Source organism: Pristiophorus japonicus, chromosome 22 (assembly GCF_044704955.1).
Source record: "Pristiophorus japonicus isolate sPriJap1 chromosome 22, sPriJap1.hap1, whole genome shotgun sequence".
NCBI classification, from domain to species: Eukaryota; Metazoa; Chordata; class Chondrichthyes; family Pristiophoridae; genus Pristiophorus; species Pristiophorus japonicus.
In genome coordinates this window covers 70,197,613-70,225,428 of record NC_091998.1, presented here as the reverse complement: position 1 = coordinate 70,225,428, position 27,816 = coordinate 70,197,613, and the positions used below count along the sequence as shown (strand labels likewise).

The 27,816-nt window shown below is 55.5% G+C and overlaps 1 protein-coding gene across 3 annotated transcripts; it reads right to left on the bottom strand.

Annotated features, from left to right (window-relative positions):
- Positions 1-249: 249 nt before the first annotated feature.
- pdlim2 (PDZ and LIM domain 2 (mystique)) lies at positions 250-27,499 on the bottom strand. Of its 3 annotated transcripts, none has more exons than XM_070865500.1 (9): positions 27,315-27,499; positions 12,124-12,275; positions 10,779-10,851; positions 10,139-10,299; positions 9,075-9,147; positions 2,852-3,009; positions 1,702-1,847; positions 1,044-1,140; positions 250-524 (listed from the first exon to the last, which is right to left on the bottom strand). In XM_070865500.1, exons 2-9 carry the CDS (start codon positions 12,189-12,191, stop codon positions 356-358), a joined length of 945 nt encoding a protein of 314 aa, XP_070721601.1. In that variant the 5' UTR covers positions 12,192-12,275; positions 27,315-27,499; the 3' UTR covers positions 250-355. The 3 variants fall into 3 exon arrangements, with proteins under 3 accessions (XP_070721601.1, XP_070721599.1, XP_070721600.1); XM_070865498.1 differs by lacking the exon at positions 27,315-27,499 and adding an exon at positions 24,145-24,268; XM_070865499.1 differs by lacking the exon at positions 27,315-27,499 and adding an exon at positions 14,909-15,039.
- Positions 27,500-27,816: the final 317 nt, after the last annotated feature.

Below are 27,816 nucleotides of genomic sequence, written 5' to 3'. Positions count from 1 at the left end.
CTGACTACACTCCAAAAGTACCTGATTGGCTGTGTTGCACTTTGGGACGGCCCAAGGTGGCGATAGGCGCTACGCAAATGCAAGTCATTCTTTCTAATAAATACTGGCAACGCCCACATCCCAAGAATAATTTTTTTTAAATAAGCTGTTAAAAATAGTGAATATAAAGTGCCCCCAATAATCCAAGCAACACCCAGGCCTCGCCTGTCGCTAGGCCGAGAGATCATGGAATAATCCACAAACTGCCATCATTCCTTTATTAAATCATCTGATATGTTACAAGGGGTTTTCTGTGGTAGTCGGAGGTTCTCGGACCCCAGCGCCGGGGGTAACCGGGGTGGAGGGGGTAACCGGGTCACGAGCTGCCCTCGGCTGCCTGGAACCGCTGCAGTGCGTGCTTCTCGCAGAACATCTGGTCCCGCACCCAGAAGTGACCTCTCATCCCGAGGTTAAGGCCGCAGTCAGCGCAGGCGTAACATTCACGGTGCCGGAAACATCCTTCCCGAATCTTCACCGCATCCACCCTGAGCCAGGAGACAAAACACGGGAGTCAGAGGCTGCCGCAACACCCGGGGGGGGGGGGGGCACTGCCCCAACGCAGGGGCTCGGCTCCCGTAACATGGAGGGGCGCGAGAGAGGCTGCCCCAACGCGAGGGGCTCCCGTAACACGAGGAACCGCCGCTCTCCCCTCCCCCCACCCCTCCCCTCCACTCCCTCCCCACTACATGTGGCTCCCCTCCACCACCGATGGTGGGCTTAGTTTGGGATTGGTCCTTTGCTGAGGTGTTATATAAATAAATACAAGTCTGGATTGGGTATGGTGGGTCCCTGGGGTGGTGACACTGTCCAACACCCTCCCCCTCCCCCTCTCAGCCCGATACTGACCGCTGGTCTGGCTATAAAAGACGAGAATCTGTAAAGGGGACCAATTGTTTGAAAGCTCGGTATGAACCACAACTCAAGCCTCAGATACCGAGATAGCATTGACCCCTGAAAAGGGTTAATGTCCGCCCCGCGCCCCTCTCCCGCCACAAGGTACTTACACAATGTTGCAGCCGCACTTCTCGCACACGTGGTACTTGGGGACCCTGGGGAGGGGGGCCGAGGGGGAGAATCTCCCAGGGAACTGAGCCGCAGCCACTGGGAAAAGAGACCAGAGTCAGTCAGGATCCGCCCCCGCCCGATAGCCCCTCCCCCAGCCTCTCCCCCAGCCGTACCTCCCCCTGCCATAGCCCCTCCCCCAGCTGTACCTCCCCCTCCCCCAGCTGTACCTTCCCATAGCCCTTCCCCCAGCCGTACCTCCCCCTCCCATAGCCCCTCCCCCAGCTGTACCACCCCCTCCCCCAGCTGACCTCCCCCTCCCGACAGCCCCTCCCCCAGCCGTACCTCCCCCTCCCCCAGCCGTACCTCCCCCTGCCATAGCCCCTCCCCCAGCTGTACCTCCCCCTCCCATAGCCCCTCTGCCAACCCTTCCCCCACCTCCAACAGCCCCTCCCACTCCCCTGACCCCGCCCCCCGTTAGCCCATCCCCGCCCGCACCTCCTTCCCCCCGCCCCCCACACCTTCCCTGCCAGCCCCTCTCTCTTCCCCCCCTCAGGCCAGCCCCTCTTTCTCCTCCAGTTAGCCCTCATCCCCCACCCCGCCCTCCAGGCGCCTCTCCCATTAGCCCCTCCAACAGCAACCCAGACCCCGCCTCCTCACCATCCTGGCCGGTGTCCAGCGCCGCCTGCAGGAGGCGGAAGCGGGTGGATTGTCGCGGCGGCTCCCTTGCGGCCCGGTTCTCCTGGATCATCTTGTACACCTCGGAGTCCTTGTCCACACGGTTCAGGGGTCGTCGCTCGGGGGCTCTGGAGACACAGAGAGCGGGTCACTACACCGAGGGGGGGGGGGGCGGGAGGGCAGGTACAGCTCCCAGAGTCAGCAGGAAATAATTGTTACTAAAAGGTGGATCAGTCCCTTCAGCCTGTATTTATGTCGCACCTTTCACCTGCTAAACCGTCCTTCGGCACTTCACAGGAGGGAATATCAAAAAAACCGGACACGGATTTACATGGAGGGATTCGGACAGAGGGCTGAAAGCTTGGTCAGAGGTGGGTTGTAAGGAGGTCCAGGGAGGGAGTTCCAGAGCTTGGGGTCTCAGCAGCTGAAGGCACGACCATCGATGGAGGAGCGATTGGGGGGGGGGGGGGGGGGGGGGGGGGGGGCAATCATACACCGAAGGCGGGGGGGGGGGTGGGGGGTGGGGGAAGAGCACACAGAAGCTACCCATTGCTGTCATTTGGCCATCACATAAGGAATAGGAGCAGGAGTCAGCCATTTGGCCCCTCGAGCCTGCTCCGCCATTCAATCTGATCACGGCTGATCCGAACATGGACTTAGGTCCACTTCCCCACCCGCTCCCCATAACCCTTTACTCCCAATTTTTCTCCATTTAAATTATAATTTGCTTTTCTATTTTTCTGCCAAAGTGGATAACCTCACACTTTCCCGTTTTATACTCCATTTGCCAAATTTTTGCCCACCCAAGCTATGTCCCTTTGCAGATTTTTTGTGTCCTCACAATTTGCTTTCCCGTCCATTTGTATCATCAGCAAACTTGGCTACATTACACTCGGTCCCTTCATCCAAGTCATTAATACAGATTGGCTCCTTGCCCCCTGACCACCTCATTGCTGTTTGTGGGAGCTTGCTGTGCGCAGGTTGACTGCCATGTTTCCTACATTACGACAGTGACTACACTTCAAACAGTACTTCATTGGCTGTGAAGCACCTTGGGACATGCAGAGGTGAAAGGCGCTATGTAAATGCGAGTCTCTAGCGACAGTGTGACGGCTCCATCACCGGCACCTACCCTTGGCTCAGCGCCGCCGAGCTGGGGGAGCAGGACCCTTCGCCGGCACCCTTCACCTCCCAGGGGCTGGAATCGGCCGAGCGGACCACCCGTGGGTCAGGGCGGGAGCTGGAGACAGGCGACAAGCTCCTGCGGCCTCCAACCCCGGCCTCGAGTCCCTGAAAAACAACACAGGCGGGGGTCAGAGAACGTCGCCCACATACTGTTCCCCACCCAACCCCCCCCTCCGCACCCAACCCCCCCCACCTTCGCTCAACGATTCCCCCCGGAACTCACTGGACCAGCCCTCCGCACCCAACGCCCTGCCCCCCTCGCTCACACACTGATCTACCCAACACACTAATACCCCCACCCCACACTCCCTCAACCCCTCCCTCCCCCCACACACTCCACCTCCAAACAGCGGAAGAAGAGAATGGAAGGCCATTCGGCCCCTCACTTGGACACTGCAAGGACGGAAATCCTTCCACAACTTTGTCATCGCGGCGCTCCCCACCATTCACTGGTCCTGTCCCCCTCCGAAAGAAGGTCCCAGCATTGGGAGATGCTTCATAGAAACATAGTAAATAGGTGCAGGAGTAGGCCATTCAGCTCTTCGAGCCTGCACCACCATTCAATAAAATCACGGCTGATCATTCCCTCAGTACCCCTTTCCCGATTTCTCGCCATATCCCTCAATCCCTTTAGCCTTAAGGGCCATATCCAACTCCATCTTGAATATATCCAATGAACTGGCATCAACAACTCTCTGCGGTAGGGAATTCCACAGGTTAACAACTCTCTGAGCGAAGAAGTTTCTCCTCATCTCGGTCCTAAATGGACTACCCCTTATCCTAAGACTGTGTCCCCTGATTCTGGACTTCCCCAACATCGGGAACATTCTTCTCGCATCTAACTTGTCCAGTCCCGTCATGTCAGAATCTTATACGTTTCTATGAGATCCCCTCTCATCCTACTAAACTCCAGTGTATGAAGGCCCAGTTGATCCAGTCTCTCCTCATATGACAGTCCAGCCATCCCTGGAATCAGTCTGGTGAACTTTCGCTGCACTCCCTCAACAGCAAGAATCTCCTTCCTCAGATTAAGAGTCCAAAACTGAACACAATATTCCAGGTGAGACCTCACCAAGTCCCTGTACAACTGCAGTAAGCCCTCCCTGCTCCTATACTCAAATCCCCTAGCTATGAAGGCCAACATACCATTTGCCTTCTTCACCGCCTGCTGTACCTGCATGTTAACTTTCAATAACTGATGAACCATCACAACCAGGTCTTGTTGCACCTCCCTTTTTCCTAATCTGCCGCCATTCAGATAATATTCTGCCTTCGTGTTTTTGCCCCCAAAGTGGATAACCTCACATTTATCCACATTATACTGCATCTGCCATGCATTTGCTCACTCACCTAACCTGTCCAAGTCACCCTGCAGCCTCTTAGCGTCCTCCTCACAGCTCACACCGCCACCCAGTTTAGTGTTATCTGCAAACTTGGATATATTACATTCAATTCCTTCATCCAAATCATTAATGTATATTGTAAAGAGCTGGGGTCCCAGCACTGAGCCCTGCGGCACTCCACTAGTCACCGCTTCCCATTCCGAAAAAGACCCGTTTATCCCGACTCTCTGCTTCCTGTCTGCCAATCAGTTCTCTATCCACGGCAGTACATTACCCCCAATAGAATGTGCTTTGATTTTGCACACCAATCTCTTATGTGGGACTTTGTCAAAGGCCTTTTGAAAGTCCAAATACGCCACATCCACTGGTTCTCCCTTGTCCACTCTACTAGTTACATCATCAAAAAATTCCAGTAGATTCCTCAAGCATGATTTCCCATTCATAAATCCATGCTGACTTGGATCGATCCTGTCACTGCTTTCCAAATGCACTGCCATTTCATCCTTAATAATTGATGCCAACATTTTCCCCACTACTGATGTCAGGCTAACCGGTCTATAATTACACGTTTTCTCTCTCCCTCCTTTTTAAAAAAGTGGTGTTACATTAGCTACCCTCCAGTCCATAGGAACTGATCCACAGTTGATAGACTGTTGGAAAATGATCACCAATGCATCCACTATTTCTAGGGCCACTTCCTTAAGTACTCTGGGATGCAATCAGGCCCCGGGGATTTATCGGCCTTCAATCCCATCAATTTCCCCAACACAATTTCCTGCCTAATAAGGATATCCTTCAGTTCCTCCTTCTCTCTAGACCCTCGGTCCCCCAGTACATCTGGAAGGTTATTTGTGTCTTCCTTCGTGAAGACAGAACCAAAGTATTTGTTCACTTGGTCTGCCATTTCTTTGTTCCCCATTATAAATTCACCTGAGTCCGACTGCAAGGGACCTACGTTTGTCTTCACTAATCTTTTTCTCTTCACATATCTATTGAAGCTTTTGTAGTCAGTTTTTATGTTCCCGGCAAGCTTCCTCTCGTACTCTATTTTCCCCCTCCTAATCAAACACTTTGTCCTCCTCTGCTGAATTTTAAATTTCTCCCAGTCCTCAGGTTTGCTGCTTTTTTGGGACAATTTATATGCCTCTTCCTTGGATTTAACACTATCCTTAGTTTCCCTTGTTAGCCACGGTTGAGCCACCTGCCCTGTTTTATTTTTACTCCAGACAGGGATGTACAATTGTTGAAGTTCATCCATGTGATCTATAAACATTTGCCATTGTCCTTTAAGTATCCTTTGCCAGTCTATTCTAGCCAATTCACGCCTCATGCCTTCGAAGTTACCTTTCCTTAAATTCAGGACCTTAGTTTCGGAATTAACTGTGTCACTCTCCATCTTAATAAAGATATTATGGTCACTCTTCCCCAAGGGGCCTCGCACAACAAGATTGCTAATTAGTCCTTTCTCATTACACATCACCCAGTCTAGGATGGCCAGCTCTCTAGTTGGTTCCTCGACATATTGGTCTAGAAAACCATCCCGAATACACTCCAGGAAACCGTCCTCCACCGCATTGCTACCAGTCTGGTTAGCCCAATCTATATGTAGATTAAAGTCGCCCATGATAACTTCCCGTTGCTTGAACACGCGGACAGGTGTGATGGAACTGACCAAGGCTGGGCAAAATGCCGGTGGGCAGCCCGCGGCCCGTCTGTGTGTGGAGGGGTGGGGCACTTTACTCCTCCCAAGGGTTATGGCCCAGTAACCCAGAACTGTACTCCACCCCCCACCCCAGGTGTTTCACTAACTGGAAGGAATGTGAACATTTTGCAGAAATCCGTCGGACCTGAAAAACCTCCCAGCACGGCGTGTCAGCACCGGCAATCACACCACCCCTACCTCCCCCCACACCGACTGCCGTCCCGCCCCCCCCCCCACAGCCGCCCGCCCCCCCCCCACACACCGACTGCCACCCCGCCCCCCCCCACACACCGACTGCCGCCCTGCCCCACCCCCCCACACACCGACTGCCGCCCTGCCCCACCCCCCCACACAGACTGTCGCCAGCCCTGCCCCACACACCGACTGCCACCCCGCCCCCCCCCCCACACCGACTGCCGCCCGCCCCCCCCCCACACACCGACTGCCACCCCGCCCCCCCCCCCCCCACACACCGACTGCCGCCCTGCCCCACCCCCCCACACAGACTGTCGCCAGCCCTGCCCCACACACCGACTGCCACCCGCCCCCCCCACACACACCGACTGCCGCCCGCCCCCCCCCCCACACACCGACTGCCACCCCGCACCCCCCCCCACACACCGACTGCCACCCGCACCCCCCCCCCACACACCGACTGTCGCCAGCCCTGCCCCACACACCGACTGCCACCCGCCCCCCCCACACACACCGACTGCCACCCGCCGCCCCCCGCCACACACCGACTGCCACCGACCCCCCCCCACACACCGACTGTCGCCCGCCGCCCCCCCCACACCGACTGCCACCCGCCCCTCCCCACACACCGACTGCCACCCGCCCCCCCCCCCCGACACCGACTGCCGCCCCGCCCCCCCCCCACACACCGACTGCCGCCCCCCCCACACACACCGACTGCCGCCCCGCCCCCCCACACACACCGACTGCCGCCCCGCCCCCCCCACACACCGACTGCCGCCCCGCCCCCCCACACACCGACTGCCGCCCCGCCCCCCCCACACACCGACTGCCGCCCCGCCCCCCCCACACACCGACTGCCGCCCCGCCCCCCCCACACACCGACTGCCGCCCCGCCCCCCCCACACACCGACTGCCGCCCCGCCCCCCCCACACACCGACTGCCGCCCCGCCCCCCCCACACACCGACTGCCGCCCCGCCCCCCCCACACACCGACTGCCGCCCCGCCCCCCCCACACACACCGACTGCCGCCCCGCCCCCCCCACACACACCGACTGCCGCCCCGCCCCCCACACACCGACTGCCACCCGCCCCCCCCCCCGACACCGACTGCCGCCCCCCCCACACACACCGACTGCCGCCCCGCCCCCCCCACACACACCGACTGCCGCCCCGCCCCCCCCACACACACCGACTGCCGCCCCGCCCCCCCCACACACACAGACTGCCGCCCCGCCCCCCCCACACACCGACTGCCACCCGCCCCCCCACACACACCAACTGCCGCCCCCAGCGGCTTCACCCTCCTTCCAAACCCTCCGCCCTCTCCAATCACGGAAGGGAAGGGGAGGAGGATTTTGAAGGCTTCTGTCTACAATCGTTTCCCATCATATCTCAAACAGTGCAGGACGTTCGCTGGAGATGATAAGCGTTCTGAGATTTCGCAGAAACGCGGCAACTTGCGCACAGCAAGATCCCACAACAGCAACATGATCAATCAGCAGATCATCTATTTCAGTGATGCTCGTGGAGGGAAAGATATTGGCCCCAGGAAAAAGTGGCCGTGGGATCATTTACATCCATCTGAGGGGGCAGGCGGGGCCTCGGTTTAACGTCTCATCCGAAAGCCAGCACCTCTGACAGTGCAGCACGCCCTCAGTACTGCCCCTCCGACAGTGCGGCGCTCCCTCAGTACTGCCCCTCCGACAGTGCGGCGCTCCCTCAGTACCGCCCCTCCGACAGTGCGGCGCTCCCTCAGTACCACCCCTCCGACAGTGCGGCGCTCCCTCAGTACCGCCCCTCCGACAGTGCGGCGCTCCCTCAGTACCGCCCCTCCGACAGTGCGGCGCTCCCTCAGTACTGCACTGGGAGGATCAGCTCGAGTCTCTGGAGCGGGACTCGAACCCACGACCTCCTGACTCACTGAGGCGAGAGCGCCGCCCACACTGTGGGGGTGTGTGTGGGGGGGCGGGAGTGTGAGGAGGAACAGAAGTTCCCCGGTGTCCTGGGCCAACATTTGTACCACAGGCGATGTCACCACACACAGGTCAGCCCTCCCAGCTGCTCGGAGGAGCTTGCTGTGCCGGAAGGGGTGTCAGTCAGTGACAGCAAAGTAACGGACTGCAGGTGCGATGGAACATTGGACCCAGGCGCAAAATAAATCCAATCCTCGTTTAACACCCCCAGGATCCCAAGTTATTGGTTGCCAAGGTATCAGCCCCTCCCATTTTCTCCAAGATGGAAATCATATCTCCCTCAGATTGCTCACTGACCGCCGTCTGGTCCGATCTCCTGGCGACTGACTACAGCTCCAGTCTGTACTGACCCCTCCCCAGCACCCATCCCGAACCCCCCACCCAGCCCCCCTCCCGAACCCCCCCCTCAACCCAGCATCCCTCCCAAACCCCCCCCCAACCCAGCATCCCTCCCAAACCCCCCCACCACACCAACATCCCCTCCCAAACCCCCTCCACCCAGCACCCCCCCCAACCCAGCACCCCCTTCCCCCCCAACACAGCACCCACCCAGCACCCCCCCCCGCAAACCAGCATTTCCCCCACCCCATCCCCAACCCCGATAAATATTGGTCCCATGACACTGGGGAGAATGGCCCTGCTCTTCTTCCAATAGTAGCCGTGGGATCTTTATGTCCACCTGAGAGCAGACAGGGCCTCAGTTTAACGTCTCATCCCAAGGATGTCCCCTCTGACAATGCGACCAACATTACAATGGATTATCTGGTCATTATCTCATTTGTGGAACTACAGTGACTGACCTTAAAGTAACTCAGTGGCTGTGAAGTGCTTTGGGAGGTCGGGAGGTTGGGAGGAAGGTGCGATAGAGGCACCTTGTTTCTTGCTCCCATTCACACCGCGCGCCCCTCCCTCCCTCCCCCCACGCTCAATGTCGCCCCTCAGGGCCACTCACCTTCACCACCACATCACTTGGTTCCCACCTTTCCTTGTTCTCTTCCCTCGGGCTCCACACTGGGGACACAGACCTGGATACAGCCAATGAGAGTTAACGTTACTGAAACTGGCGGCCAATAGTTGCCATGGTGAGCCCGATTGGGCGGGTGCCACCTGTTTATGGTCCTTGCCGAGGTTCCCTTTCCCAGCTGCAACCAAATCCCTGCTCCGGCCCCGTGGGGAAGGTCACACCGAAGGCAATGCGTAAAGCAGCATCTTCAAAACCAGTATTGACAGACACACAGACACACAGACACACAGGGAATTGCTCATCAGGTCCAGGTCGTTTGGTCGGTCAGTCATGCGATAAACATCAATGAAGGATTTTTGTTACTTTAAAACTGCTATTTTCCCAAACCAAGTCAAGGGAGAATAAATGACATCAGTTTCTGCTTCTGCATAATTTTACCTTTGGATAAAATCGGATTAATAGCCTTTCCCTGCTGGTCCTGTCTCTGGTGTGATCCTAGTGTCGATAATGGAGTGGGTTTGGTTTAGAGAGAGTCTGGGCTTGCCTTTTGGGACCAAATCTGAAGTTGCTTTCAACATTAGGAAGGAGATACCACGGAGCAATCCGTCCAGAACAAGCTCCCCGATTGGCCACGGCAAGGCAGAGGTTAACTTCGGTGTCCTCGACTTGGAGCTCCAAAACTCAATTATTTAGTTTGTTGTCGGAACTCTGACTAACATTACCAGCCGTTAAAGTAGCACTTCCAGGGAAGTGGAAAAATACATTTCTAGTTAAAAAATTAGACTTTACCAGGTCAAAACGGCAGAATTTCCAGAAATCCTGGTCCAAAACTCAGAGGGGGACACAGAGAGAGGGGGGGACACACAGAGAGCAAGCGATTCAGTGTTTGTCTCAGTACCTCCCCTGCCGCCCCCCCCCCCACGTAAAGGCCCTCAAACCATTGAGTGGGGTCACACTAAAAGCCAGTTTCCTGCCACCATCTCCCAGACGGAGTCGCGACACACGGCGGCCATTTATTAGGAGTCACTGAACCTGAGCGAAGGTTTACTCACTTCCTGCCTGTGCTCGGGGAGACGGACTTGGGTTGAGCGGTGGGTGAGAGTGGTCGGAGGGGAGTCAGGCGGAGGGACCCTGGGCTGCTGTTTGTACCCGGGGAGTCCCAGGACCTGTCCATAACATTCTGGTTCTCGTCCCTGTCCGTGTGAAGCACCGTCTGAAACAGAGAAGAGGCAGAAAATGATAAATCAGTCACAATATGCTGTCCCAAAACAGGGCTGTCCCTGGTGAACCATGACCCACAAAGTGACCCATGTGTCCTGGGAAGGTGATGGCCCATCTAACGTGTCCAGCCCATTTACAGCAAGTGGCCAAACAGGAAAGGTCAGGGGTCAATCCCGGGTCAGTACTGTTAGCAATGAAGCATCCATGCTTAAGCCCCAGGGCTTAGAGGTCAGACTTAGTAACAGAGTGAGACAATCTCACCTCGAGCTCCAGTAGGCCAGACGGCGACATGGTATGGGGGGGGTGGGGGCACAGGCGAGCTGTAAACACCCCCCTCACTGTGACCAAACTGGGTTAGCCTGGGGGGGGGGGGGTGGAAAAGAGAGCACATGGGGCGAGTCACATTCCAACCCTGTCTGTATTCCGCCCCCACACCACGTTACCCCGCTGGCTGATGCTCCTGTCACTGACCTGGAACCTCTGCGCTAGGAACGTGTCTGTAGACGGAGACCCATTGAGCAGTCTTGGCGAGCCTGGCTCTGGCCTGCAGCAAAGGAAGGTCGAGATCAGACACTGAGGATCAAAGACTTTGCGGGCGCGCCCCTCAATCCCCCCCCCCCCCCCCCCCCCGGATACACAGACCCCTGCCGCCCCCCCCCCCCCCCTGGATACACAGACCCCTGCCCCCCCCCCCCCGGATACACAGACCCCTTGCCCCCCCCCCCCCACCGGATACACAGACCCCTGCCCCCCCCCCCGGATACACAGACCCCTTGCCCCCCCCCCCCCACCGGATACACAGACCCCTGCCCCCCCCCCCGGATACATAGACCCCTGCCCCCCCCCCCCCCCCCCGGATACATAGACCCCTTCCCCCCCCCCCCCCCCGGATACACAGACCCCTGCCCCCCCCCCAGATACACAGACCCCTGCCTCCCCCCCCCCAGATACACAGACCCCTGCCCCCACCCTCAAGTTACACAGACCCCTGCCCCACCCCCCAGATACACAGACCCCTGCCCCACCCTCCGGATACACAGACCCCTGCCCCCCCGCCCCCCCCCCCCCGGGTATACAGACCCCTGGCACACCCCAGCTCCCTCCACATGGTCCAACTGCTCTGTAGAATCCAGTGGACTCAGGTCTTGCTCCCCAGGGGCTACGGGAGTAGAGCTCATTACTGCACCAATAAACCACACAATAAGTTTAAAGCCAGTCTGTTAAACATATCTGGAAAAGGTCAAAATATAAAACTGACCATGAAACTATCGGACTGAGGGAGTGCCGCACTGTCGGAGGGGCAGTACTGAGGGAGCGCCGCACTGTCGGAGGGGCAGTACTGAGGGAGCACCGCACTGTCGGAGGGGCAGTACTGAGGGAGCGCCGCACTGTCGGAGGGGCCGGTGCAGTTCGGCGAGCTTTAAAGCGGACGATTCGACTGTGGGCAGGGAACCTGTGTAGCCCAAAACAACAAACTCTCAGCCTGGGGCTGAGGTGCAAAGGATCAGAAAGTGGGCAGGTCGCGGAGCAGCTGAAACATGGCCCCACCAGCCGGGGATGTTGTAGTTCGGGACACTGTTTATGCACATCACACAGAGCCACACCTCCTCAGGCTCACGGTCCCCCGCACTGACTCAACTATCCGAGGGGGGCCCCGGGACCCCGCCCCACTCCCACCAACACCTGGCAGGCTGAGCGTATGGATCAGCGAGGGGCAGACCCCGGACCGAAACACAGCCCCCCAGACACAGGGCCCACCTCCACAGGGCCCACTCCCCACCCCACCTCCCCCCAGACTCGCCCCCGCTCCACCTACCTGTCAACAAGGAGCACGAGGTCCCCTCGACACACTTTGATCTTGCTCTGAGCCTCCATGTGGATCATGTCGGAGGTTTCGGTTCCATTGATGTTGCTGATCAGGTCTCCGAGCTGGAGATCCGCCAACTCTGCCTTGCTCCCATTGATCACCTGCGACAGACACCAGCGTCAGAGAGAGCCCGAGATCGCAGGACACGCCAACCCCACCCCCTCATCATACCTTCTCCAGAGACTCAAGCCCATAATCCAGACTGTCGGAGGAGCGGTACTGATGGAGCGCCGCACTGTCGGAGGGGCGGTACTGAGGGAGCGCCGCACTGTCGGAGGGGCGGTACTGAGGGAGCTCCGCACTGTCGGAGGGGCGGTACTGAGGGAGCACCGCACTGTTGGAGGGGCGGTACTGAGGGAGCGCCGCACTGTTGGAGGGGCGGTACTGAGGGAGCGCCGCACTGTCGGAGGGAGCGCCGCACTGTCAGAGGGGGCTATCAAGATCCCATGGTATTATTGGAAGAGCAGGGGAGTTCTCCCTGGTGCCCTGACTAATATTTATCCTTCAACCAACATTATAAGAGTCATTTTCACATTGGTGTGTGTGGGAGCTTGCTGTGTTCCATGTCTCCTACATTACAGCAGTAACTACCTTTCAAAAAAAATGTAATTGGCTTCAAAAGCTTGGTCAAAGAGGTCGGTTTTAAGGAGCGTCTTGAAAGAGACACAGAGACACAGAAATCAGGGGATGGGCAAGAGGCCAGAATTGGAGGGACGCAGAGATCTGGGAGGGTTGTGGGGCTGGAGGAGATTGGAGATCGGGAGGGGCGTGGCCACGGAGGGATTTGAACACGAGAATGAGATCGAGGCATTGCCGGACTGGGAGCTGTTGAGAATTGTGTCGCTGAAACAGGAATTGCGCTGAAGGAGCAGGAGATTGGCCAGAATGGGCCCAGGGACTTGATGTGGACAGACTGCAGAAGCTGGGCATGTTCTCACAGCAGAGATGGTTAAAGGGAGATTTAATACAGATGTTAAAAATCAGGAGGGGTTTTAATAGAGTAGATGGAGAGACCGTTTCCAGGGGCAGGAGGCTTGGTAACCAGGGAACAGATTGACGATAATTAGCAAGGACCAGAGGGGAGATGGGGAGAATGTGTTTATGCAGCGAGTTGTTGTGATCGGGAACACGCTGCCTGAAAAGTCAGGGGAAGCAGATTCAATAGTGACTTTCAAACCGGGAATTGGGTAAATACTGGAAGGGGGGGAAATTGACAGGGCTGTGGGGAAAGAGCGAGGGGCTTGGCAGGGGGGTGGGGGGGGAAAACTGATTGGATCGCTCGGTCACAGAGCCAGCACAGGCTCGATAGGCCCAATGGCCCCCTCCTGCGCCTTGTGATTGAAGGATTAGAGCCCCTGGCCAATGCAGGGGAATATAGTTATGCTCCGGCCTGGAGATCAGCTAATTTATCGATACAACACAACTTGGACAAGGAGAATTAAAGGGAAGCTTGCCGATAACTAAAGTTTAGTTGGCAGGGAGAGGGAGATGTTTAAAGATGGGAGGGGGCATAGGAAAGACAAATGGGATTCTGGGTTTTATACACGGACTGAATTTCAAAACAAGGAGGTGATGGTGAATCGGGCCCAGGGCTTGGTTAGGCCCCAGTTGGAGTATTGCAGCCGTTCTGGGCACCCTGTTATAGAGAGGGTGTTGGAGCCAGGGGAAGGGGGCAGTGAAGATTGACAGGAAGGGGAGAGTTATGAATGCTTAAAAAACTGGAGCTTTTCTCATTGGACCAGATGGGAGGGGAAAAAAAAGAGATTGTTCTGCCTGGTGACATCACACACAGCCAAATCCAGCACATTTACAGCAAAGGATTTATGTTCCATATTTAAAAATAGATTATGGGAGGGTGGGGCGAGATTCTAACCATAAACTGCTCGAGTGCAGAGAGTGTGAGAGAGTGAATGTATTAATGAAATGCCTCTGCTGACAGCCATTACCCAGCCATACGGTCAATGTCTGGTTCTGGGGGGTGGGGGGGGGTGGGGGGCAGGCAGGAGAGAAACCAACAGTTGTGCCGAATTGGAGACACAAACGTTGCCCCGGGGGGAGAGGACTCCCTCGTGCTGCTACTGAGGGTCCAACTCTCCCCAATAGGGGAAATCGCGGTGTCCAGTCACACTCTTTTCTTCCCCCCCCCCCCCGCCCCCTAGCCCTAGAGGGGGCTGGGAACAGAACAAGGGCTGGAGGGTAGGAGAACGCTGGAGGCAGAGAGGCGCACAGGGTTTCAGAGGATGAGCTGTTCGGTCACTGGGCTAGAAATCTGCAGGTCCCAAGTTCAAATCCCACCAGGGCAAGTTGGGAAATTTAAAAAAAAAAAGAGACCATGTGATCGGATTGGTGTAAAATCCGAACTGTTTCCCCAATGCCCTTCACTAAAGGGAATGTTGCCAATCCTGAGCTACACCAGACTTCAGTGCCGCCCCAAGGGAAGGGCGATGCCAGTTACACCCACATTCTGAGAGCGACTTCAAAACAAAGGTTGGGTAAGCAGACCTGTCTGGCTTCACATGGTTGGAGTCAGGGCCCAGAACTGGGGCAAAGTGTGGCCATCAGCATCAGAAGGAGTGAGGGGCCCAGTGAGCCACTACACATCATCTCCCACCCAACTCATCGGATTCTGGCCCTTTCCTTCCGTCGTATGGTTATAGCTACCATCCAACCATGTTCAGTCTGACAGGACCGAGCGACACTCATTCCACACACACGGTGTCAACTGTGGCCTCACCTCACAGTCCGAAGGTCATGGGTTCAACTCCCACTCCAGAGAGGTCAGCCCATAATCCAGGCCAATACTTCATAGAATGGCCATTCGGCCCATCGTGCCCGTGCCGGCTCTGTGACACAGTGATCCAATCAGTCCCACTCTTCCCCCACAGCCCTGGAAATTTTTCCTTTTCAAGTATTGATCCAATTCCCTGTTGATAGGGCGGTGGGAGCAGATTCAATAGTGACTGTCAGGCAGCGCGTTCCCAATCACAACAACTCGCTGCATAAAAGAAATGCGCATCATCTCCCCTCTGCCAGTTCTGGCCAATCCTTTTGCCAATAACCTTAAATCTCTGTGTCCCTCTGGTTACCGACCCTGCTGCCATTGGAAACTGGTTCTCATTTACTCGATAAAACCATTTCATGATTTTAAACATCTTGATTAAATCTCCCAATAAATTTCTCTGCTCTAAGGAGAACAATCTCAGTCTCTCCAGGCCACTGAAGCCCCCCATCGCTGGGAGCAGTCTGGTAAATCTCCTCCATATCCTCTCCAAGGCCTTGGCATCCTGCCTCAAGTGCCGTGCCCAGAATTGGACACAATACACATCCAACAAACGTTTTATAAAAGGTCTAGCACAACGCCTGTGCTTTTGTACTCCATTAATAAAACCCAGGATATCATTTGCCATTTTAAACAGCATTCTCAGCCTGCCCTGCCACCTTCAAAGATTTGTGCATACACCCACAGGTCTGTCCTTGACAATTGTACCATTTTGTTTATATTGTCTCTCCTCAGTCTTCCGACCAAAACATATTGCTTCATACTTACTCTGCGTTTAAATTTTATCTGCCAGGTGCCTGCTCATTTCATTGTCTGTCTCGGTCCCCCTGAAGTCTAACTATCCTCCTCACTGTTTACTACAATTCCAAATTTCGTGTCATCTACAAACTTTGAAATTCTGCCCTGTATCCCCAAGTCCAAGTCATGAATATATCAGAAAGAGCAGCAATCCCCATCATGTATCCTACATGGTTACTGCTTGTACTATCACAAGGTGTGCCACCAGAGGGCACTGCAGAGAGAGACTTGTAGGTTACCTGTACAGGTGTGCCTGGCCTAGTATAAAAGGCAGGCCACCAGCTGTAATCCTCACTCGAGTTACATTAAATGGACTCAGGTCACGACAGTTCAAGCACAACGCACTGTCTCGTAGAGTCATTATTTGAGCATCTGAAGACATAACAATTGGCGACGAGATTACAGACCTTCACACGAAAATGGCTACCCTTGGTACGTTGCAGCAGTTCGCCGATGGTGATGATTGGGACGCCTTTGTGGAGAGGCGCAACCATTTCCTCACAGCAAACAACCTGGCAGGTGACAATCTGGCCACACTGGCTGATCAGCGCAGAGCTATCCTGCTAACCAGTTGTGGGCCCACTGTCTATGGCCTCGTCAGGGACTTGTTGGCACCAGCAAAGACAACGACCAAGACGTACGAGGAGCTTGTAACGCTGATCCAAGAACAACTCAAGCCCAAAGAGAGCATCCTCACAGCCAGACACCGGTTTTATAGCCACCAACAGCCCGAAGGCCAGGAAATCTCAGCTGCAGACCTCAGGAGGCTGGCAGCACTGTGATTTCGGCGACCACCTCACCAAAGCGCTGCGGGATATCTTTGTCATCGGAATTGGCCATGAGGGCCTGCTTCATAAGCTACTGTCAGCAGATACCACAGTCACACTGCAGAAGGCCATCTCTGTGAGCCAGGCATTCATGACCTCGACCTGTGGCTCTAGGCAGATGTCTCATCCTCAGGACTCAAACCCGGCAAGTACTGTACACAGAATGACGCCTTTTAGAGGCTGGACTGTAGAACGTAAATCTCCTCTGGGAAGAGATAGAGATAGAGATAGAGATATAGATAGAGAACAGGCCCCCTCCACCCCCCACCGAGACTATGTGTGTAAAGGCTGCAGCACAAAGGGCCACCTCCAGTAAAAGAAATATGACTCACTGCATCGATGAAGAGTCTGCAGATGGCCATGAATCCAGCGCGGATTATGAAGCGATAGTCAGAGAGGCAGCTCAGCCCCACGATGAGGCATATGGCATGTTTACCTGCACCACCGAGTGTTCCCCGTTGATGATGGAAGTCATGATAAATGGCGTTCCAGTCTTCATGGAGGTGGACACGGGGGCGAGCCAGTCAGTAATGAATCAAGCAGCCTTTGAGAGGCTATGGAACAATCAGGCTGAACAATCAGAGTTGGTCCCGGTTCAGGCAAAGTTGCGCACCTACACTAATGAACTTATCCCAGTCGTGCGGATGTAAAGTACTCCATGATGGCGCGGTGCACAAGTTACCTCTGTGGGTTGTTGCAGGTGATGGACCAACGCTACTCGGAAGAAGGTGGATGGAGAAGATCCATTGGAGCTGGGAAGACTTCACCCCTCCAACGATCGACGTCCTCCGCGCTCAGAGGCAAAGCAAACCGTCACCCGAGGTTGGATCCAGCACCCGAGACACAGACCGCTCAACACGACTGCGTGGAGATGATCCAGCTGAGACAACCCAAACACACCTTCCAGGCTCCAGTGGCAGGACTCCGGAGGAAGAGAATCGGACCCAGAGGCGGCTTCCCAGCTTCGGTGGTGGAAGAAAGATGGCGCCCAAACCACGAGGTGAGGCGCTGAAGAAAAAAAGATAGCCGCGGCTACACCACGAGGGGCAGCGCTGATGGAGCAACACGTGTACCGAGCGAAGAGGAGGATTGAGGTAAAGATAGCAAGGCTCTCTTAAAGGAGGCCTGCAACTCACCACACTTAAAGGGACAGTTCCATACTCAAGCAATGCAATAGCAACTGAGTTAGATGTAAAATGTGTAATTGATGATCAGAGTTGTGTACATGCAATAAGCAAAGAAAAGTCACGCGATTGCGATCGGAGCTACAGGTTATTCACAATAAGTAATGAAACGTTGTGCGATGTAGGATTTCAACTGCACTCAGTAAATGCAGTGGGCAAATACCCATCGGGTGCACACAGGTCCAGCGAGCTACCCAACGCTGTAGCCTGCGTCCCTGGGACCAGAGTGATGCACCACGGAGCGTGGCCACAAGCAGCTAATATAGATAAGCTGCAGAGCAAGCGATCTCAGGAGGGCAACGGCATCGATACCCTGCCCCTGATCAGCTCCACCTCTCGGGCACCAACCGCCACGAGCCTGAAAGGCGCAGCCCCCAGACCCTATCGCCACCAAGGCTACACCCAGGAACAAAGGGTCACCCACAAAGGTCCTCCCAAATGGGACTGGGATCAGCCAGGACCCCAACCCAAATAACGCCCAGGCAAGTGAGTCAGCAGTTCCTTGTGCACTGCTAGATGACTGCCCCTCAGGGAGCAGCAGTGACCCGGGGCACAAGGAGAGGACAGAGAGGTCACAGGCATCTGTGAACCTGCCCCATGCTAGGAGCAACGACAAAGGCCCCGAGAGCAGGCAACTTGAGCCAACCAGGTTCCCACTGCCAGCACCGGGCACCGCGCCAGCACCAGACTATCTGGACACCATCCAGCAGTTCTGGCACTAGTTTGTCCTCACTCACTGCTGCTGACACCATCACTGAGTCCAAGTATATACCTCACCAGTCAAATGTACTTACCTCACCACAGTACCACAAATGCAATACAGTAAATGCACATTTTTTTTTGGACTTGAATGTATATGAATGAAATGATCGAACGGCACAATCTGTATGTGGCCGGGGGGGTGGGGGGGGGGGGTGCAGGTGGTCATGGGCTCACAAACAGAAACCACCAGCATCTCTACAGTTAACGAAACACCACCGACTCACCCAAGATAGAAATGACCCCCCAAGGGTCAACCAGGTTGTGCTCAATGCAGGAAGGCGATTTGCAATAAGGACTTGGCGGGGGGAGGAGTGATGTCATGTATCCTACATGTTTACTGCTTGTACCATCACAAGGTATGCCACTAGAGGGCACCACAGTGGGAGGCTTGTAGGTTACCTGTACAGGTGTGCCTGGCCGAGTATAAAAGGCAAGCCACCAGGTGTGATCCTCACTGTGGAGTTATCAATAAAGGACTAAGGTCACTACAGTTCAAGTACAACACACTGTCTTGTGGAGTCATTATCGAAGCATCTAAAGACATAACAGTCCCAACCCCGACCCCTGGGGAATACCCCTGTACACTTCCCTCCAGCCGCTCACCACCACTCTCTGCTTTCTGTCCTCAGCCAGTTTTGCGCCACACTGTTGGAGGGGCAGTACTGAGGGAGAGCCGCACTGTCGGAGGGGCAGTACTGAGGGAGTACTGAGGGAGCGCCGCACCGTCGGAGGGGCAGTACTGAGGGAGCGCCGCACCGCCGGAGGGGCATCTTTCAGATGAGGGGTTAAACCGAGGCCCCGTCAGTTCCCTCAAGTGGACGTAAAAGATCCCAGGGCCACTATTGGATGGAGAGCAGGGGAGTTCTCCCCTGGGGTCCTGGTCAATATTTATCTCTTAATTATCACGAAAACGGATCTGGTCATTATCACATTGCTGTTTTTGGGAGCTTGCTGTGCGCAAATTGGCTGCCGCGTTTCCCACATTACAACAGTGACTACACTTAAATTATTTTGTTGGCTGTTGTGAGTTTTGGGACATCCAGCAGTGGTGAACGGCGCTATATAAATGCAAGTCTTTCTCATCGGAGTCCATAGCCCCAGCATCGCCATTCCCCCTCCATCCCGCCCAGGGAACATCGTGGTTACATTACTGGTCTGTTTGAAATTTTAATTCCAATTCTGGCGTCAGTAAAAGTGATCATGAAGCTGTGGGATTATCGTGAAGACCCAATGGGCTAACGAATGTCCTTTGGGGAGGGAAAGCTGCCGCCCTTACCTGGTCTGGGCCTACATGTGACTCCAGTCCCACACCCACGGGGTTGATCCTGCGACGTGGCCAAGCAAGTTGCATCCAGGGCAACGAGGGACGGGCACGAAATGCCAGCTTCGCTAGTGACACCCACATCCGGAGAACGAGTTATTTAATTCTCAGCACAGGCCGAGGCCTTATTGGCTACATTCTGCACTCCAGTCATTCCCCAGAGCCTTTCAATATTCCCCATCAACCACCACTGCCCCCCCCCAAATCACCGTGCAGCTCCCAGAACCCCCTCCTGCGACACACGAACTACCAACCTTCAGAATAAGGCCACAACAGCCAGTCAGAAAGGAAAGGAACCAATCACAATCGCCACCTCTGACCCTTGACCTGGATAGGCCACTGAGAGGAGCCAACAGCCCCAGTTCCATCACATACATATACATATATATATATATACACACACACTTGAAACAAAGCAGGTTTGACCAAAGGCAGGCTTGTTGCAAGATCTGTACCCGATAAACCACCAACATTTGCCAGGCCAGACCTGGGGGAGGTGCAGAACAGGGCATCAACCCCATCCTCAGCCCCAGCCAATCAGGGAGGTGCAAAACAGCAAGGGGCTCAGAGCCCAGTGTCGAGGGACCGGGGGTCTTCGGCAGGAGAAACAGTCTCACCGAGGGAGCAGCTTCATCTCGGAGGACAGAGTAACTGCCCTGTCCGATCAGCAGCAGCAGGAGAGCGCATTACATTAAACATTAATCTGATCAGGAAATCGCAGCGATCATAGCGACAGGAAACAGGAAGGAGCGAGAAACCAACTGTGCACAAACTTCACAAACCAGTCATCCTCCGAGCTGCTCACTGACGTGGTGACTGACCTAAACCCCAGCTCTACCCAGAATACCGGCACTGGGGGGAAGATTTCACCGTCACCCCTCCCCAGGGGACCGAGACAACCGATCACTGAGCCACGACTGACTGGCCAGGCTATCCCGCAGAACTCTTCCTGCTGTACGCTGACCTCTGCCCCTCACTAACCCCCAAATCACTCCTCCCGCCCATGCCCCCCTCCGTCAACAATCCAACAGCAACTGTTGAGAAAGCTACACACGGACTAAAAAGATAGAGAGAGGATGTGATGGTGCAGTTGGGTTTGGCCTTGGTTAGGCCAAAGATGGAGCACAGGAGCAGTTCTGGGCACTCCGTTATAGGAAGGGTGTTAGAGCCACCGGAAATTAGAGTGATGAATAGCCTGGAAAATTGGGGCCTATTCACCGGAGGAGGAGGATGTAATGGAGGATCGTGACTGCAGAATCTCACTGGGGACATGAGGGAAGGCTCAAACCATAAGGGGCGATTGAGGCAGAGACTGGGAATTGGGGAAGATAACAAAAGGATGCTGGCTCATGATTCTAGAACGTTCTGGACTCCACTCCCCAGAAGGAGGCCCAATCCACATGGATCACAGGTTGTACGTCTCGTCTCTCCCTCACTTCATTGGCTCCAAACCCAGGTCTCCACTGGCCCACAGAGAACGGTCTCTGAAATTCTTCACTCTCTCTCTCTCGAGCTCTCCGCCAAATCTCACACACCCAGGGCGTACTCAATAGGTTGCAGGATTCCATGAATGTTTGACTGAATGGCATTGAACGTCACACCCTCCGGGAAGGGGCAGAGTCAGCAGGCAATCGACATTGCACACAGAGGGCACCAGCATGGGCTTCGCCAATACTCCAGGACAGGCAACAGGCCTATCCCGTACCACAGGGCGAAGAGGTTTGTCCCTAGTCACACACAACCGACTGCTCAGATACGCAGGAATGGCCCGGGAACGGCGTCGGCATCAATAACTTCCGGGGCATCGTGACTTCGACTCCCCCCACCAGAGGTCGCACTTCCACTAATATTAATGATCGGGAAACAAGTTCAAATCCCAGCACGGCAGCTGGGGAACCCAAATTCAGTTTATGATCTACATCCCAGAGTACTAAGAGGTAGCCATGGAAATAGTGGATGCATTGGTTGTCATCTTCCAAAGTTCTACAGATTATGAAACAGTTCCTGCAGATTGGAGCTTGGCAAATATAACCCCACTATTTAAAAAAAGGAGAGAGAGAGAAAACAGGGAACTACAGATCCATTAGCCTGACATCAGTAGTAGAGAAAATGCTGGAGTCTATTATAAAAAGAGTGTGATAACGGCACAATTAGATAATACCAATGGGATTAAACAAAGTCAACATGGATTTATAAAAGGAAAATCATGTTTATGACAAACTTACTGGAGTTTATTGAGGATGTAACTGATAGAATAGATAAGGGAGAACCAGTGGATGTAGTGTATTTGGATTTTCAGAAGGCCTTTGATAAAGTCCAATATAAGAGGTTAGTGTGTAAAATTAAAGCACATAGGATTGGGAGTAATGTATTGGCATGGATTGAAAATTGGTTAACTGACAGGAAACAGAGTAGGAATAAACGGGTCTTTTTCAGGGTGGCAGGCAGTGACTAGTGGGGTACCACAGGGACCAGTGCTTGAGCGACACAAAACTAGGTGGGATTGTGAGTTGTGAGGAGGATGCAAAGACGCTGCAAGGCGATTTAGATCGGTTGAGTGAGTGGGCAAACACATGGCAGATGCAGTATAACGTAGATAAATGTGAAGTTATCCACTTTGGTAGGAAAAACATAAGGACAAAGTATTATTTAAATGGTGATGGCTTGGGAAGTGTCGATGTAGAGAGGGACCTGGGTGTCCTTGTACACCAGTCATTGAAAGCAAACATGCAGGTGCAGCAAGCAGTTAGGAAGGCAAATGGTATGTTGACCTTCATTGCAAGAGGATTTGAGTACAGGAGCAAGGATGTCTTACTCCAGTTATACAGTGCCTTGGTGAGACCGCACCTGGAGTATTGTGTGCTGTTTTGGTCTCCTTACCGAAGGAAGGATAGACTTTCCATAGAGGGAGTGCAGCGAAGGTTCACCAGACTGATTCCTGGGATGGCAGGACTGTCGTATGAGGAGAGATTGAGTCGACTAGGCCTATATTCACGAGAGTTCAGAAGAATGAGAGGGGATCTCATTGAAACGTATAAAATTCTGACGGGGTTGGACAGACTGGATGTGGGGAGGATGTTTCCCTGGCTGGGAAGTCGAGAACAAGCGGTCACAGTCTCAGGATACGGGGTAGGAAATTTAGGACCGAGATGAGGAGAAAATTTTTCACTCAGAGGGTGGTGAGCCTGTGAAATTCTCTACCACAGAAGGCTGTGGAGGCCAAGTCACTGAATATATTTAAGAGGGCGATAGATAGATTGCTAGACACAAAAGGCATCAAGGGGTATGGGGAGAAAGCGGAAATATTGTGTTGAGGTAGAGGATCGGCCGTGATCATACTGAATGGCGGTGCAGACTCATAAGAACATAAGAATTAGGAACAGGAGTCGGCCATCTAGCCCCTCGAGCCTGCTCCGCCATTCAACAAGATCATGGCTGATCTAGCCGTGGACTCAGCTCCACTTACCCGCCCGCTCCCCATAACCCTTAATTCCCTTATTGGTTAAAAAATAAGGGGCCGAATGGCCTATTACTGCTCCTATTTTCTATGTTACCAAACCACAACAAACACACCACACGGAATGCCGCAGTTCAATAAATGCCAGCCTTGCCAGCGACATCTAAAACAAAATTCATTCCCGGGATGTAAAGTCAGTCCCAACAAGTGGTGCAGAGTGAGGCGATACTTAGCTGCTCCAGAAACCGAGTCAGGCACCTAACCCCCACCCCAATAGCAGGAATGGGGTACTGAAGTTGCATGTTCAGCCATGAACTCATTGAATGGCGGTGCAGGCTCAAAGGGCTGAATGGCCTACTCCTGCACCTACTTTCTATGTTTTCTAACCCGGCACCAACCACCCCTACCCAACAACCCCCACCCCACCCCTAGCTCCCACACACGAGCCACAGGTACCTGGACATGACCCAACCCTGGCTCGGTCTGACCCTTCAACTTCACCCAATCCACACCAACCATCACCCTTCATGCTATAATCCACGCCCCAGTCTAGCATCCTTCCCAAAGGTGCTGATTGTCCAAATCCCTGGATGGTGGGCCGGCATTCCACACAACACCCCCCGCAACCTAAACACCTCCAAACCACCCCCAGCCAGGATCTCCAGAACCCCCAAATCAACTCTATCCGGTCTAACCCCCCAACCCAAACTAAACCTACCACCCCAACCAGCCCTCCCCACACCCGCCCGGCGCAGCCCGTGCTCCGCCAGTCCGCCCCGGACTCCACCACCACTCCGCCAGTCCGCCCCGGACTCCGCCACCACTCCGCCCCGGACACTCACCTTGGACACGGCGATGGGTTTGTTGAAGTCACGACCGCCACTAATGCGGAAGCCCCAGGGTCCGGGACCCGCCAGCCTCACACAGCGAGCCATGTCCCGACACAGCGGCGCAGACTGCTCGCTCCCTCCCTCCGCCCACACGCCCCTTTTAACCGGGCCCCACCCAGCTCTTAAACACGTCCCGCCCTGCTCACCTGCGGCGCCGGGTACACCACAACATCTCCCTGCTGGCAGCCAGCTCAACTCACCCCGCCCCCATCATTAACCCGTGCATTGCCCAGTCATTGCCCCACTGTCGGAGTGCTGCAGTGTCCAAGGGGCAGCACTGAGGGAGTGCCGCACAGTCGGAGGTGCAGTACTGAGGGAGTGTCCCACTATCGGAGGGGCAGTACTGAGGGAGTGCTGCAGTGTCCAAGGGGCAGTACTGAGGGAGTGCCGCACAGTCGGAGGTGCAGTACTGAGGGAGTGTCCCACTGTTGGAGGGGCAGTACTGAGGGAGTGCTGCAGTGTCCAAGGGGCAGTACTGAGGGAGTGCTACACTGTCGGAGGTGCAGTACTGAGGGAGTGCCGCACAGTCGGAGGGGCAGTACTGAGGGAGTGCCGCACTGTCGGAGGTGCAGTACTGAGGGAGTGTCCCACTGTCGGAGGGGCAGTACTGAGGGAGTGCTGCAGTGTCGGAGCGGCAGTACTGAGGGAGCACCGCACTGTTGGAGGGGCAGTACTGAGGGAGTGCTGCACTGTCGGAGGGGCAGTACTGAGGGAGCGCAGCACTGTCGGAGGGGCAGTACTGAGGGAGCGCCGCATAGTTGGAGGGGCAGTACTGAGGGAGTGTTGCACTGTCGGAGGGCCAGTACTGAGGGAGTGCCGTACTGTCGGAGGGCAGTACTGAGGGAGTGCCCCACTGTCGGAGGGGCAGTACTGAGGGAGCCCCGCACTGTCAGAGGGACAGTACTGAGAGAGTGCTGCACTGTCGGAGGGGCAGTACTGAGGGAGCCCCGCACTGTCAGAGGGACAGTACTGAGGGAATGCCGTACTGTCGGAGGGGCAGTACTGAGGGAGCCCCGCACTGTCAGAGGGACAGTACTGAGAGAGCGCTGCACTGTCGGAGGGGCAGTACTGAGGGAATGCCGCACTGTCGGAGGGGCAGTACTGAGGGAGCCCCGCACTGTCAGAGGGGCAGTACTGAGGGAGCACCACACTGTCGAAGCGGCAGTACTGAGGGAGCGCCGCACTGTCGGAGGGCAGTACTGAGAGAGTGCTGCACTGTCGGAGGGGCAGGACTGAGGGAGCCCCGTACTGTCAGAGGGACAGTACTGAGAGAGTGCTGCACTGTCGGAGGGGCAGTACTGAGGGAGCCCCGCACTGTCAGAGGGACAGTACTGAGAGAGCGCTGCACTGTCGGAGGGGCAGTACTGAGGGAATGCCGCACTGTCGGAGGGGCAGTACTGAGGGAGCCCCGCACTGTCAGAGGGGCAGTACTGAGGGAGCACCACACTGTCGGAGCGGCAGTACTGAGGGAGCGCCGCACTGTCGGAGGGCAGTACTGAGAGAGTGCTGCACTGTCGGAGGGGCAGTACTGAGGGAGCCCCGCACTGTCAGAGGGATAGTACTGAGGGAATGCCGCACTGTCGGAGGGGCAGTACTGAGGGAGCCCCGCACTGTCAGAGGGACAGTACTGAGGGAGCGCTGCACTGTCGGAGGGGCAGTACTGAGGGAGCCCCGCACTGTCGGAGGGGCAGTACTGAGGGAGCGCCGCACTGTCGGAGGGGCAGTACTGATGGAGCCCCGCACTGTCAGAAGGCAGCAGAGAATCCGCCGCTCGGGGTCCTTGCTCCCGCTGGAAAGGGATAGGACTGCCCTCAGCTGTGACGCTCCCCACAGTCATTCGGAGGGATGGTCCTTGTAAGGTTTGCGAGGGGATTCGAATTCAGTGGGAATTGTGCAGCACTCGGGTTAGCCTGGCCTGACACAAGGGAACCTCCAGAAGGTGAATGGGACGTTGCAAGTTAGGAGTCCAGCTTCTATGCTGGAGGCATCGACGGGACTGGCATTAATCAGGTCTCGAGATCGGATCACAAGCTCAAGGACAGGGAGCTACTGGGTATCGATTGCAGGCACAGCTTCGACCAACACACACAGCCCCTGAATGTTTCATGAATCACTTTAAAAATTGAAGCAGGTTTCTTGTCTTGTGTGCTGTGATCAGTCATGTGGTGGAATGTCTGTCTTGTCCCTCTGCACCTCGTTGCTTCCCTACATCTAACTGTCCAAGGGGAGACCCCTAATGGTGAGGGTCTTTCAGTGTCTAAATCCACGGAGACTTGATGGAGCAGGTTCCCCAGGGGGAGTGTGGGTTCCCTAGGGAGAGGGGAGGTTCCCCAGGGGGAGTGTGTGTTCCCCACGGGGAGTGGGGGTTCCCCAGGGAGAGTGGGGGGGTGTAGGGGTTCCCCAAGGGGAGTGGGGATTCCCCAGGGGGAGTGAGGGGGAGTGGGGGTTCCCCAGGGGGAATGGGGTGTGTGGGGGTTCCCCAGAGGGGGTTCCCCAGGGGGAATGGGGCATGTGGGGGTTCCCCAGAGGGAAAGGGGGTTCCCCAGGGGGAGTAAGGGGGAGTGGGGGTTCCCCAGGGGGAATGGGGTGTGTTGGTGTTCCCCAGAGGGAGTGGGTTGTGTGGGGGTTTCCCAGAGGGAGAGGGGGTTCCCCGGGGGGTGTGGGGGTTCCCCAGAGGGAGTGGGGGTTCCCCAGGGGGTGTGGGGGTTCCCCAGGGAGAGTGGGGGTTCCCCAGGGGGAAACCAGAGGTGGGAAGGATTTGAAGCAGATAAAAGATATGGGGAGAGCGCGGGGCAGTGGGAATCAGAAAACCCTACTGCCCGTGTCCTAACTCGCACTGAGTCCTGCTCACCCACACTGTGCTCGTCGACCTACATTGGCTCCTGGTCCAGCAATGCCTCGATTTTAAAATTCTCATCCTCATGTTAAAATCCCTCCATGGCCCTCGCCCCTCACTATCTCTGTAACCTCCTCCCTCCACCCCAGGAGCTCTCTGTTCCTTGTTCTCTGTGTATCCCCCATTCGCCCCACCAATAGCGGCCGTGCTTTCAGCCTGGGTCCCAGACTCTGGAATTCCCTCCCTAAAACCCTCCACCTCCCTCTCCTCCATCCTTAAAACTCACCTCTCTGACCCAGCATTTGGTCACGTCCTCCTAATATCTCCATCTTTGGCTCAGCGTCCATTTGTTCTGTGATTAATCCGCTGTGAAGACACTTGGGACGTTTCTTTGTTAAAGGCAGCAGTGTCACTACAAGCTGTGCCCAGGCAGTAAGAGACCTACCCACCTTCTGCTGCTCCCCATTCCGTCACCGAGCGGCTCCAAGTGTCTCTTGCCCCACCCCCTCGAGTATGCCTCAGCCCCCCTCCCCTCCCCAACACCCTTCCCTTCCTGCCCATACCCTTGGAGATTACTCCGGTAACCTCGTGCTTGCGGTACTAGATGGGCAGTGGTCTCAGTTCAAACACCAGCGGGGCAAGTTGAGAATTTCAAATGGGCAATTGTGGGCTAGCTCCAGATAATATTATTGTAAAAACCCAATTGGTTGCCCTTCAACAGAGGGAGGTTGGGCAGCTGTGGGCCGAATGTGACTCGAGTCCCACACTAGATGGCTGACGTCGTGATG